The sequence below is a fragment of the Oncorhynchus masou genome, chromosome 17, assembly GCF_036934945.1.
Source record: "Oncorhynchus masou masou isolate Uvic2021 chromosome 17, UVic_Omas_1.1, whole genome shotgun sequence".
Classification (NCBI taxonomy): Eukaryota; Metazoa; Chordata; class Actinopteri; order Salmoniformes; family Salmonidae; genus Oncorhynchus; species Oncorhynchus masou.
The window spans coordinates 24225120-24238776 of record NC_088228.1 but is presented as its reverse complement, the minus strand read 5'-3'; the positions used below and the strand labels follow the sequence as shown (position 1 = coordinate 24238776).

Below are 13657 nucleotides of genomic sequence, written 5' to 3'. Positions count from 1 at the left end.
ATATGCATTTTTGGCCTCATTTCAGCACCAATTGGTAGATTAAAATACTCCAATCTTGACTATTTAGGCACTTTTAATGATTAGGAAAATATGTATGGTTTGGAGAGACTTTACACACAAAATATATCGATCAATCAAAAATACAGTGGTTTGATTCACCCTGAAAGTTGTAATATTTAAGTTCATCATCCATGAAATAAATATTAGGCGGAAAGAAAGTGTTAAATAAGATTTGAACAATGGTTCTATAAATCTCCTCTAATCCTCACTAATAATGGAACGGTATGACAATGGTCCAGTCGTCGTGAACCATGGCGTCAGGCTCCAGGTTTAACCTGCTGTGTGGTCAGAGTTCCATAATGATTCAAATAGGATTCATGTCCCAAATTATTGCACAACGTTAGTCTAATCTGATCCACTAATGCCAGCAACCCTCAGGAACAACGACATAGACGTGACCGAGGAAAGAAAGGTCAACGGAATGGAATGATGCAAAATGTAAGCTACAAATTGAAGAAAACGAACACTAAAGTGACAGTTATAAATGTATGTGGATATTACTGACACAAAATCTAAAATAAAACAGAGAAAAGCCTGGATATATAATTCAAACATTCTAAAGCGCATTAGGTTCAGCCCCAAGCCTATAGCTTGGGTCTCCAAATTTCATCCATGCAAATTGAGAGCACACAATAAATATTCGGAATAATGGCACAGCTATTATAGCCTACTTCACTGTGGAAAAAGGGCCACAATACCTCATGTTGATGTGATTTTCAGTTTGTTTCCATATGACTGGTTTGACATTCGTCTCCAGTGATCATAAGGAAAAATAATCTAAAACAATTGCTATGTATATTTACAAATGGATGACTCATTCACCTTGCTCTTAGCAATAGCTCTTGTCAATTAAAAAAATGCAGTGCATGGAGAATGCTTTTATTTATATTTGAAAAAAGTAGATGCTTTTTCCACTTGGAACTGGCAGGTTCGCTTGACCTTATTCATGGTTTCCTTGCACTTAAAAGTGTTGGAATTGTGAGGGAATGAAGTCAAGATTAGAATACAGTTTATCTGTAGACACCTCCACCACACCTTCATTTCTTAGATTTCCACCACGAACGAATAGCAGGTGAATAGCATGTTATTCTCACGCTGAAGTTCGTCAGAATACGCATAGAAAAAAGTGCATAAAAAATAAATTACGTTCCATTTACGCTTAACTCGGGTCGGAATCAGCCCCAAGCAGAATAGGGAGAATTGGTTTGAAAAGGGGCAGTGCCTTATCGTCAAAAACCCGGTAAAGTGATTGACCAGAGTAGGCCTACGTTAAGAACTCAAATGTGAAGAAAGGGGTAACACACACATAATCACAAGTAATTTAGCAGTATTTAAAAATAAATGTTTAACACAATGTTAATCCTCCCATGTAGGGATGTTGTTATATCACCAATGTCTCCCAACAAACACACATGCAGTATAGGAAGAGGTGACTGAGCAAGGCTTATTATCATGATACAACACAAGAGGAAGTATTTTATGCTATTATTCACCTCTATGGGGTTTTTCAAGTAGCCATTTATTAAGATGACCAATACACACTTAACCACTCAGGAACACACAGAAAAACAACATGAAGCATACAAAACAGCAACACAAGATTTACAAAACTTAAAACTTCCTCTATATGCACTTATAAAAATAGAACATTTGCTTAAAATGAGTCAGCATAAACTCAACAGGTAAACACCAGCATCCAGTTTTGTATATTAAGTTACTAGAAGGTCACTTATAGAATCTTAGGATTTAATACACTCTCTGTAAGTTGGAAATCAAGTCTTAAACCTGGAACCGATAAGACAATGGTACACAGTGAAATGAAATAAAAGAAGCTTTATTTACAAACATATCAACACACAGCCCCAAAGTGTCAAACTAGATCAAAAACTCATATTTAAATTTAATTTTAGTGTCCTCGCCCCCAGATTGAAATACTGACTTGATTGAACTAAAATGGTTTATGAATGATTGCCACTATGTTAAAGCTTTTTTTAAAGTGCAATAGACTGATATTCGTGCATAAGTAAGAACAGGTGTAGCAAGAAATGTAGAGTAGAAATTATCCAAATTTCATGAGCACAGTTACAATCTTGTAAATTCCTAATGCCAAACTCAGCAGATACTCTGCCTTTTAGGGTTCTCTGAAATGAAACTAAACACTAAAGCTACATCATATAAATATATGTCTAGCTAGGTTAATTAATAACCCCAGCCTGAGACAGGAGACCATCAAGCCAGTATATTGCTATTCAGGGAAGCCTGACACACTCATTAGCTCCTTTGTGGCCGGTCAGTGAACCGAAATCTATAAATCTGAATTAAAAAGTCCCTTGCTTTAAGCCCTGCTACAGAAAGACTAAATCACCCATTTCAATAGGAACTTTTCTTTCTTATAAATAACAACCTCTCACCCACACACTGTAATACTAAACCCCTAAAAAGGGAAATCAAAACTAATAAATACAACCTACAAAAACTGATCCCAAAGTTCTTCAGCCTTGTCTCACATTGCTCCCTCTAAAGCAGAGCTTCAGTCATGTGTTCCAATGGGATTATCCCATAGAGCAGAGCTGAAAAGAGGCTTCCCGGGACTCTGCCTCCTCCTATTCAAACAGGTTAGGTACTGTAGCAGTCCATCCAGACCTAACGACAGGAACTCACACAATAAAGTCTTCAATAAATTAATTCACAAAACACTATTTTTTTCTTTCAAGATGTACAAAGATTAACCAATTTTTTCAAATCCAAGTTGGTTGGTTATCAGGGTCATTTTGCCTTTGTTTAATCTTTTTTGTAAAACAAACTTCTCAGTTCTCCGGCTACGCTTGTAAGCAGGGAGTGAAAGAAGACATTGCGAGAGGCGAGTGCTTGAGTCATGAATGTGAAGAGATGTCAGAAGGGAGGAGAGAGGCCTCACAGCTAGAGGCTGTTTTCTCAGGTCAGGTGATAACGGCTCCTAATCCTGGGAAGAGCTGCTGTGTGTGGCTGTGGTGCTTCTGCCTGCCGCCTTGCGTTCATAGTTCACCAGTCTCTGTCCCACCAGGTACCTGAGAGAGGGAAAAAAAGACTTTCAGAAATACCATGCCATGAAAGAAGAGAGCCTACAGAGTGTAAATAGCACACCAGTATGCCAACAAGTATATCCTCAGGAGGCTTGGAGAAGTCATTTTATGATTTGTATTGGAAACTATGGTGCTCTACTGTCATAATGGAGACTAACACAGTCTGAGAGACATCCGGAAACCATTTTGTCAGGTCAGTATCGGCAATAAGTAACAACTGTGGTTGTGCTGAGCTTAAATGTCAGAGTACTCACTTGTCATTCTTAATGTGCTCATAAAGGCGCTTAAATTGACGGATCTGGAAGGAGAGGATTCCCACCAGCATGACTACCATGACCAGTAACGGGTAGATTCTCCTCTGCACCAAATTCTGCATCTCCATGGTAACTCCTACAGAAAGAGCAATCAGAGGTTCAATGATACATTTGCTCACTTTCCCTCACCAATAATATATATATATATATATCTCTGGCACACCACTATAACCAATAATTACACTTTCATTATCTGATAATTGCCTTACCTGGGGAATATTGAGCTACGATGGGGACGATGCCAGCAGAGATGACATAGGGCACACAGAGAGACACCAGTAGCACACAGATAACCGGAGCAGCCAGCTTACGGATGATGAAATGGAGATCAATGTTGCGAATTCCATTAGCGTACACCTAGCAGAGGGAACAACACTAGGAAGTCAATATAATTCCAAAACGTATTCATAATGAATCGGAGCTATATTATTAATGGCATCATACTACAGGTCTTCACACTAATTAGGGTAACAATCATAGTAAAACAGTCTTGTGGGAGCGACCTGTTCGATCACGGTTTTCAGCCACCACTGGGGACCCATCAGAGTAATGGCAGCAATAATTTTGGCATGGAGCACTCCGAGAGCCCAGTCCTGAAACAAAACGTCACAACAAGAGCAGGTTAGTCTTAAACAGCGGTGTTGGCTGTTGTTGCCTCTTCTTCTGTTATCCAATTGCAGGAAGCTAAATACTTCATCATAAAAGTTTTAGGCGCAGTGTCAAATTAGCTGACTGACCGTTCACATCGCTCCGGCCAAACTATCACTTCTTCTCCCTGACATGCTTGCCTCCCTGACATTTTGTAAAACGCAAACACATTCTGACCGTTCTGATTGGTCACAGAAACCGGTGGGTTAGGCCAGAGTCAGCCAACATGATGACCTTATCAACTTTGATACTGATTGGTTAGAGATGATCCAATCGTTGATTAATTTGTTTTGTACAACGCCCCTCATTTTGACGTCAGCAGAAATCTATTCTAGGAAGGCAGTTTTAGACAATGTATGGAGTGATCATAGAGCAGCGGAATCAAATTCAGGATGAGTCATTAGGCAAGTGTAACATTTTAAGATTACCATTTCAATCCAATGTAAAGCTATATGGTAATTGGTGTTAGATGGGTGGCCCTTACAGTACCTGCCAGGGGTAGAAGAGTGGTGTCTGGTCCAATGGCACCCTGAGAGGAGCTACTATGACCAGCTCAAATAGCAGGCCCAGCAGCAGAGGGATGGCTCCAACCAGCAGCACAGCAACGACCACCGTCTTCAGGATCTACAGTACAAAACGTATAGAAAACAGAGGGCTAGAAACACAGGCCTCTCAACACACAACACAGATACAAGTAGGTATCACTTCACTGAGCGGACTTCAGATTGCATTCGGAGTCTTCCTATATAGAGAACATGAATGACCTAGAACCACCCAATCACATAGAGATGAGCCACTGCCTCCCGGGTGGCGCAGTGGTCTAGTGCTGTGCCACCAGAGACTCTGGGTTCACGCCCAGGCTCTGCCGCAGCCGGCCGCGACCGGGAGGTCCACGGGACAACGCACAATTGGCCTAGCGTCGTCCGGGTTAGGGAGGGTTTGGCCGGTAGGGATATCCTTGTCTCATCGCACACCAAGCGACTCCCGTGGCGGGTCGGGCGCAGTGCGCGCTAACCAGGGCGCCAGGTGCACGGTGTTTCCTCCGACACATTGGTGCTTCTGGGTTGAATGCGCGCAGTGTTAAGAAGCAGTGCGGCTTGGTTGGGTTGTGTTTCGGAGGACGCATGGATTTCGACCTTCGTCCCTCCCGAGCCCGTATGGGAGTTGTAGCGATGAGACAAGATAGTAACTACTAACAATTGGATACCACGAAATAAAAAAATAATAATAATAAAATAATAAAAAAAGAGATGAGCCACTGCAAACAAACAAAGCACAGCATAATAAAAAAGCATAACCCCAAAACATACCGTATTGAAACCACTCGTGTATGTCTTATAAGTGTCTATATTGCCATATACTTTGCAGAATAAAATCAAATGCTTATTCTAATTCAGTTGCTGTTTGCATTACAAGTGTGAGGGGAAAAACAATAATAATGAGTTAGAAGAAGAATGAGTTCGGAGAAGAAGAGTTCAAGTGTGTGTTGGCGGTGGGTGTTGATAGTCATTACCGTGTTGCAGAGCATTACCATGAGGGTCCACTCCTGGACCTTGAGCAGAATGACCCTCCTGCCCTGGGGCATCCAGGCCAGCAGTACGGTGATGGCCCTGATGGACAGCCAGCACACGTATAGGCCGCACGCTGCCGTGTACAGCTCGTGGATCTTTGCGCTGCCCGTCCAGAGAGACATCAGGTAGCGGCCGGCGAATACTGTAGCAGGGGGCGGAGACAGGGGGTGAGACAGCGAGAGTAAGAGAGGGTGACAGTAGGTAAATGTGGAAGAAAGTGGAGTGGGACGGTGCAATTACATTGAGTGAGTTGAGTGGACTATACAGTGAATTCACCTGGCAACGTGAGGCACACCAGACTGGCCACCAGCAGTGTCACACACATGAACACAATCAGCAGCACAATCTAGAAAAACAAGAATGAATACACATGAATAGACCACATTGAATTGTATTGGAATGCTCTGTGACAAAGATGGCTTAGAGAAAACAAGTGTCAGGTCTAATGAATAGTTAGGCAGGCTACCTCCTACCAGGTGAATCATATGATCATTACTATATGCAAGTTATAGTCATGACTCACCCTGAAGCTGAATTTAATGGGTTGGTGGTAGGGCTGGAAGCCGACAGGACCTCCCTGCTGTAGGATAGCCTGGTGGGCAGCGTGCAGCCCATCAGGGATGGCGTTGTTATTCCTCCCCTGCAGATTGTTGTTGGCCTGCTGGTCCGCATCATCGTCATTCTCCTCCTGGTCACCCAACAGGTACGAGTGGAGGTCTCTGTGGCACAGACCGCTCCGTTAACATGGGGTTCAAAGTCTTCGAACTGACTGAGGTGAGGATGTGTGTCAGTCTATAATAGTGCATCTCTGGGGTTTAACCCTGAACAGCCTACATGAACTACACTATATATAAAAAAAAAAGTACGTGGACACCTCTTCAAATTAGTGGATTCGGCATTTTCAGCCACACCTGTTGCTGACAGGTGTATAAAAATCGAGCACACAGTCATGCAATCTCGATAGACAAACATTGGCAGTAGAATGGCCTTACTGTGGAGCTCAGTGACTTCCAACGTGGCACCGTCATAGGATATGGAGCTTCATGAAATGGGTTTCCATGGCCGAGCAGCCGCACACAAGCCTAAATCACCAAGCTCATTGCCAAACGTCGGCTGGAGTTGTGTAAAGCTCGCCGCCATTGGACTCTGGAGCAGTGGAAACGCGTTCTCTGGAGTGATGAATCGCGCTTCATCATCTGGCAGTCCGACGGACAAATCTGGGTTTGGCGAATGCCAGGAGAACGCTACCTGCCCCAATGCATAGTGCCAACTGTAAAGTTTGGTGGAGGATAAATAATGGTCTTGGGCTGTTTTTCATGGTTCGGGCTAGGCTACTTAGTTCCAGTTTTCTTGACGATTCTGTTCTTCCAACTTTGTGGCAACAGTTTGGGGAAGGCCCTTTCCTGTTTCAGCATGACAATGTCCGGGTGAACAAAGCGAGTTTGATACAGAAATGGTTTGTCGAGATCAGTGCGGAAGAACTTGACTGGCCTGCACAGAGCCCTGACCTCAACCCCATTGAACACCTTTGGGATGAATTGGAACGTTGACTGCGAGCCAGGCCTAATCGCCCAAAATCAGTGCCGAACTCACGAATGCTAGTGGCTAAATGGAAGCAAGTCCCTGCAGCAATGTTCCAACATCTAGTGGAAAGCCTTCCCAGTTATAGCAGCAAAAGGGGGACCAACTCCATATTAATGTCCATGATTTTTTTATGAGATTTGACAAGCAGGTGTCCACATACCTTTGGTCATTCAGTGTATATCCCAGTAAAATAATGGATTCCAATATAAATGATAGAGCCCAAGAACACTCACAGTCTAACAGAGAGTTGGTTTGTTGTTGTTTGTGTGTGACACTCACAGCAGATATCCAGCGGTGACGGTCCAGGCTCTGACCAGGCCTTTGAGCCACTGGCGTGTGTGACCTTGTTCCAGCAGCGCAGGCAGAACCACCTGAAGTAGCAGCAGCTCCAGAGAGAGCTCACTGACTGGAGCATCACTGGGAAACGGAGACAGACAGAGACATTATCATCATCCATAACTGAGTACATTACAGAGATATTTGTTAGTTACTGAAGAGGCATTTATTCATAACTAAACATGCATTGGTTATTGATGTTGTAGCATAATCCGGCCAATGACTTATCTTCCGGTAATTGCAACACGGTCGACTTCGGCCATAACAGCTTCATGACATTACTAGGAGCCTATGGCTTAAGTCAAGTCATTCCATTGTTATTCCAGGCTTTAAAAAAAAATATTTTACCTTTATTTAACTGGGCAAGTCAGTTAAGAACAAATTCTTATTTTCAATGACGTTAACTGCCTTGTTCAGGGGTAGAACAACAGATTTTTACCTTGTCAGCTCGGGGATTCGATCTTGCAACCTTTCGGTTACTAGTCCAGCGCTCTAACCACTAGGCTACCTACCGCCCCACTCACCTATACAGCATGACATTGTAGGGGAGGAAGGCTGGGAGGATGAATTTGATCGTCCTTATAGGAAGCCACAACATTAGTAAAACTATGGAGCCAAACACCACCTGCAGAGAAAGACCAGAAACCCAGTGTTACTGGCACTGTATATCCTGTCCAGGCACCCATAGCTATGACATTGTTCATTAGATAGGAATAAGTGGGTTGCAACTCACCACTGATAAAATTAACCTTCTGAGATGTCTGTATATTGGCAGGTGAATCATTTCTTGGACAGGATTAAAATCAGGATCGTTCAGGTTTCTGAGAAACCATAAAACACCAGGTCTCAGCACCTAGAGCGACAATTAGAAACAGATCTAATTGGGATACATAACTCAAAAGCAGAAATCTCTTGACATAGGATTATGGCACCTCAAATGACAGATATGAAGGTATGAGAGAGAATACCATCTCACCTCTCGCAGTAAGAGGATGAACGAGGCAAAGTAGAAGACGTAGACCATCCCTACAAGCCAGTGGAGGAACATGGTGGTGCCGGGAGCAGACTCAAAACTCAGCTCTCTGTCCTTCAGAGAGGCATCAAACATCTCCTGCAACAACACAGAACAACATTTGGCTTTTCAATAAAAGGAAAATGGAGGTATCAATTATTATTTTGAAAGGACGCATCATTAAAGCAGAAGAACATGGTCGGCTTACCAGTGAGCAGATGTCGAGCCACCAGCCACAGATGACAGGGAACACACCGATCTCCACGACTACCAGCAGGGATACCTGGTTAATCATAATATCAATATGTATTATAACTGGTGTTTATTTCAAATGGCAATAGAAGGCAAATTGTTAGTTTATATTGTAATCCAGACTGAGAATACACTGTATGCAAGATAAACACAATATGCTGTATGTATATACTTCTGAGCCCATATACCAGTCAGGCTATGCATTCCCAATCAAGGACAAAATCATTATCATAATGTTCAGTACCTTGACAACAATGTAGCACACCCCTAAAAGGTGTCTGGATCTTTGGAATCTCACCAACGCTGCCAATCCCTGGGATTTTCATTAAGGAAAAAACACATTCAATACATCACAAGTACTACATGTCTATAAGAGACTAAAACTAGGCTATAACACAGTTTTGTAACAGATACCAGAGGATACATGGCACAGTATTAATGTCATGGCCAGGAAGATGTAGCCTACGATGGTGGTGATGAGGCCTTCGAAGTGGGAGGCCTGCACCTGCAACAGGAAATTACATGATTAAAATAATCTTCTTTCTGACACTGCAAAGCAGCTCAACAATGTATGGAGCGAGTCATTCAGATTCCAAAATAAACTTCATAAAATCTATTCATACAGATTTCAAATATAATCTCTCTAGTTACACGCAGGAGAAAGGCCTTAAATTCAATGTAATTTACACTAAGCTGGTACTTACATTATTTTCAAAGCCAAGACCCACAACTGAGAAATGTCCAATATGATACGGACAAAAAGCTGAAAAGAAATGTTAGTCACTGTTATAATATTAATTTAGAAATACATTTTTTTTTTTTTTTATCAAAATGGCACTCTTAACATAAGTTTAATGACACGCACCGAACACCAAAATGAAGAGTGTGTTTAGTGAGACCACCCAGAAGACATGCTCCTGATGAAGAAAGAGGGACAACATATTTACAACAACCTGAAGATTTTCTCAAAAGAGTACGACATTTCATCAAACATGGGGAATGAGCTACTTACCAGGAAAACCAAGGAGCCATCAAGACCGAGCATCTGTGAATAAAAAAAACAAAAAAACAGAATGTTCAATTTCACTTCACATTTCTTATACACAACAATGACCAATGGGTATAACACACAAATTGGCCCGAGGGAATTCTAATTCAATCTCACCCTCTCCCATGTTAGCTCCTCTGCTGCCCGGTCCCATTCCAGGGCATTCCAATTCATGTCATCTACAAAGAGACAAAAGCAGAACCGCACTTATTGACACCTCAAATTAACACTTTGACAAACAAGCAGTCCAGATATCACCTACAGATTAATGTCTATGATGACAAAATATATATTGATATAAAAATGTTGTAAAATGCAAAACCACCATCCTAAATTAACCTTTAAAATAAGGCTGCATTAGGTTAACATCTTGAACCTTTATAGCCTGAGTGCCAGTCTATAAATGCCATTATACCAAATGGTGCAAACAGATCTGGGTCCAGGGTCGAACCTTTCCATTCGAAGGTTCATACCTTGTGCACCATTGTTGGCGTCCCCTACATCCTCAGCCCCAGCCTCATCCTCCAGCTCCATGTCCTCTGCCGGGTCCACCTGGATGTCAGGGACCTCAGCCGCTGGACCATTGTCCGCCAGGGGCTCAGCAGCAGCAGGAGCAGGCTGGTTCTCACCCGCCCCCTGCCCAGGACCCTGCTGTTGGGGAAGAGACAAGGGACACAAAGGAGGGCGCGGTAGCTCCAGAACATTAGAAGAGGCTATCTCTGGTTAAGGAAGAGTGTATTGAGCGCTCTTTAAGACTCAACTTAGAAATTACAATTTGCAGTGAAGAAATGCTATAGTTAACACATAATTATGTTCACCCAAAGAGTGACTTTGACTTGAATTTGTAGTGGGATTTTTGGTTACCTCATTAAGTTGTGGAGCTGGTGCATGTTGTGGCTGCTGCTGCTGATTCTGCTCCAGCCACTGGGGGGCGCCACCATGAACAATCTGCTCCCGCAGCCACACCAGACTGATGAAGGCGCAGAGTGTACACGTCACCACAAAACAACCCTGCAAGCAGTCCGCCATCAAGTTCTCTCTGTGGATGAAGGGACATTACAATTGTCTCATGGTGAGTCAGAATGTTATTGGCTAAATGACTAGACAACATTTGTTTCATGTTTTTACAGGGTATTGTTTTGTACAGGTTCAGGAGAAGAAAATAATGACCATCTTACGTAGAAAGCATATCTAATGGCAGGGTAAGGAGTGAGCTCACAGAGCCGGTAAACAGACACTTGTAGATGCGACCTGCGGGAATAAGACCGTCAACACACACTGACATATTCAACAAGGCCAACAATGGATAGCTTACTGAACAACATGTACCACTAGACTGTGTTTTCGAACATTTGTACTTACATGCTGTGAGAGGAACGACTCCCAACCAAGCAAAGGCAACTAGTGTGTAGTGAAACCAGTATCTAATAGCTGTGCCTACACTTGTCACCAGCCCCGCAAATATGTCCTGAACAGGCAGTCGGGAAGGCATGTCTGGAGAATAGACTGGAAAAAACAGAGGAAAGAAAGTATCAAAACAGGCTATTTCTTTTTCACATCCTCAAATTCCAATCTTCCTTTACTGGTCCTAATTGGGTCCATTCAGAACTAAGAAAAGCTTGCATAGGATCATAATAGTTGTCTGGTCAGAAATGTGGCAAAGTATTTTCTATTGGTATCATGACAGACTATGCTTGTCCTTTAGACAATTTAATCATCTGAGAAAACTACAATTTAAATCTCTCACTAAATGAATGAGGATGGCAGACGGACTCCGGTAAGAGAAATAGAGATTCGATTGAGCAACACTGGAGTAATGGATTAGTATAGACAAGGCCATGCGTGTGTCCCCTAGGTCTGTCTTGAATGATAACTAGTCAGGGCAGCTCACAGTCTTACTCAAATGAGAATAAGTAATACTTCCTGAGGCTGATCGAGACTGCATATGCACTTCAAAATAAAATACTTAAAAAAATAAGTTTGAGGTCAGTCATTGGATGATGATATTGGACTGATATCCCTCTGTCAAAACAGGCAAATGACCCTATGAGGTAGGTTAGGCCCATACGTTAGTCACGTTGTTGGAACCCCATATAACTTAAGTAAATGCTGCATTGAATAATATGTTAAACAGAATAGGTATATAGAAGGAAATTAAATTGAATGACTTACTTGGTGTAAAAGCAAATCTGTGTTTGCATAACTCACAGTATTCTTTTCTGCTGTGTTTTAGCCATTGTACCAAGCTGTGAAAATACAGATGGATTATGTAAGTGTGGTGTCACATGTGCAGCAATATAAAAGATCAATTTCAGTTGCTTAAGGACAGTCCATCTAGCTAGATTTAGCACAGAGAGCGATCTAGTAGCAGAGCCCATCTCTGGCTTACAGATCACATTTTCATGGCAACTTGTCAAACCCTGGCTTCCCATTACACCGTTCCCATAGTAATACTTGGCTCTGCTCCTCTCTGTTGAATGTATCATGCTCTGGCAAGAACCCAGTCTGTCTCTAAAGAAATGCCACTGGCCCTGTGTTTGAGTATACAACCAACCAGCAACGCATACCATTCTTGATGGATGAATTTTATACTTCCTGTGCAAACACAGGGGTGATATAGTGGCTTGTCCTGGGTTCCTTCAGACCGGCAGACCCGGCATATATCCCCTGCAGAAGACAAGGACATGAATCAGACAAAATCGAGAACAGGGTTCATGAAATTCAGATAGGCTTTGTTTTGAGAAACCATCATGTGCAACTTGCATGAAAACATAGCTAGCAGATCTTTCAGTGATCTCAAGACTATTTTTGTCAGGACCTTTCATTTGTAAATACTCTGGGGCTTTTGATTAACTTTACAAGAGAGCAACGAATCATTTCCATACATTACCTGTCACTGATCAAGTGACTGGCAGCACTAATGGGTGGCACATACTGGGTGGGTTGGCAAACAGATACATTCTATATTATTGTTGTTATGTTAGCTATGTTGATTAGTTAACTAGCTAGAACTGGAGGACGGATACATCACAAGTCTATTGAATTTAAATGTAATCAACAACGTGTAGAAGTGCAGAGAAGTCAGTAAGCTAGCTATTAACTAGCAGTGATAAAGGTGGGTTATACTTCATCTTGGACTTAGTGGTGAGTGCATGTAACTTAGCTAAAGCTAGCTAACGTTAGCTAGTGATGCTAACTACTTCATGCAGGTTGTAGCTTCGGTAGAAAAAAAACGGTTAGTCAATTTGCGACAAAACAAATTCCTAGAGGCGCAATCAAATGTGTGTCACAACAGGAGGTTAACTAATTCTGTAACGTAAATTTGTTAACAAGATGGGTTGACGAGGTTGCTAGCTACCTTCCTCGGCGGTGTCCATCTTGAATGCTGACGCACACTGTCCTCTTTTCAGTCAACACACAACACCGTCTGGCTAGTTGGTGAAAAGCCTAGCAGCCAGCGAACTAAAAAAAAACATCTCAGAATGATGTTCGATTCGATGAATGGTTACAATGTAACTTCACTATTTGATTCCCCGTGGGGATACAATGTAGCAATTTTATCAGGCACTCCGGGAGCCCGGGAGCTAGGCTAGCTACGGTAAAAACTGCTATGCACAGCAACTATCAACATGCTGACGGTATTGAGTTACCGTACAAGAGTAAGCTGCGCACTTTTATATTTAAAAAAATTAAAATTAAACAAATACGTTTTAAAACTTTAATTCCATATTCAGTCAAATTAAATGAATTGTGTTAGGTAGTAAGGAATG

At 42.2% G+C, this 13657-nt stretch overlaps 1 protein-coding gene across 4 annotated transcripts; it reads right to left on the bottom strand.

The window, feature by feature from the left end:
* Positions 1 to 1532: 1532 nt before the first annotated feature.
* On the bottom strand, positions 1533 to 13521 carry marchf6 (membrane-associated ring finger (C3HC4) 6). 4 transcript variants are annotated; one of them, XM_064992827.1, is made up of 26 exons: positions 13246 to 13521; positions 12455 to 12554; positions 12060 to 12133; positions 11250 to 11393; positions 11066 to 11138; positions 10752 to 10926; positions 10361 to 10538; positions 10005 to 10066; positions 9852 to 9884; positions 9705 to 9756; positions 9544 to 9602; positions 9264 to 9344; positions 9084 to 9152; positions 8796 to 8870; positions 8552 to 8686; positions 8309 to 8428; positions 8100 to 8200; positions 7519 to 7656; positions 6179 to 6374; positions 5932 to 6001; positions 5616 to 5797; positions 4574 to 4708; positions 3940 to 4029; positions 3646 to 3793; positions 3377 to 3512; positions 1533 to 3107 (listed from the first exon to the last, which is right to left on the bottom strand). In XM_064992827.1, exons 1-26 carry the CDS (start codon positions 13262 to 13264, stop codon positions 3017 to 3019), a joined length of 2736 nt encoding a protein of 911 aa, XP_064848899.1. In that variant the 5' UTR covers positions 13265 to 13521; the 3' UTR covers positions 1533 to 3016. The 4 variants fall into 4 exon arrangements, with proteins under 4 accessions (XP_064848899.1, XP_064848898.1, XP_064848900.1 ...); XM_064992826.1 differs by having other exon boundaries at positions 5598 to 5797; positions 10361 to 10535; XM_064992828.1 differs by having other exon boundaries at positions 10361 to 10535.
* Between the last annotated feature and the right edge of the window lie 136 nt (positions 13522 to 13657).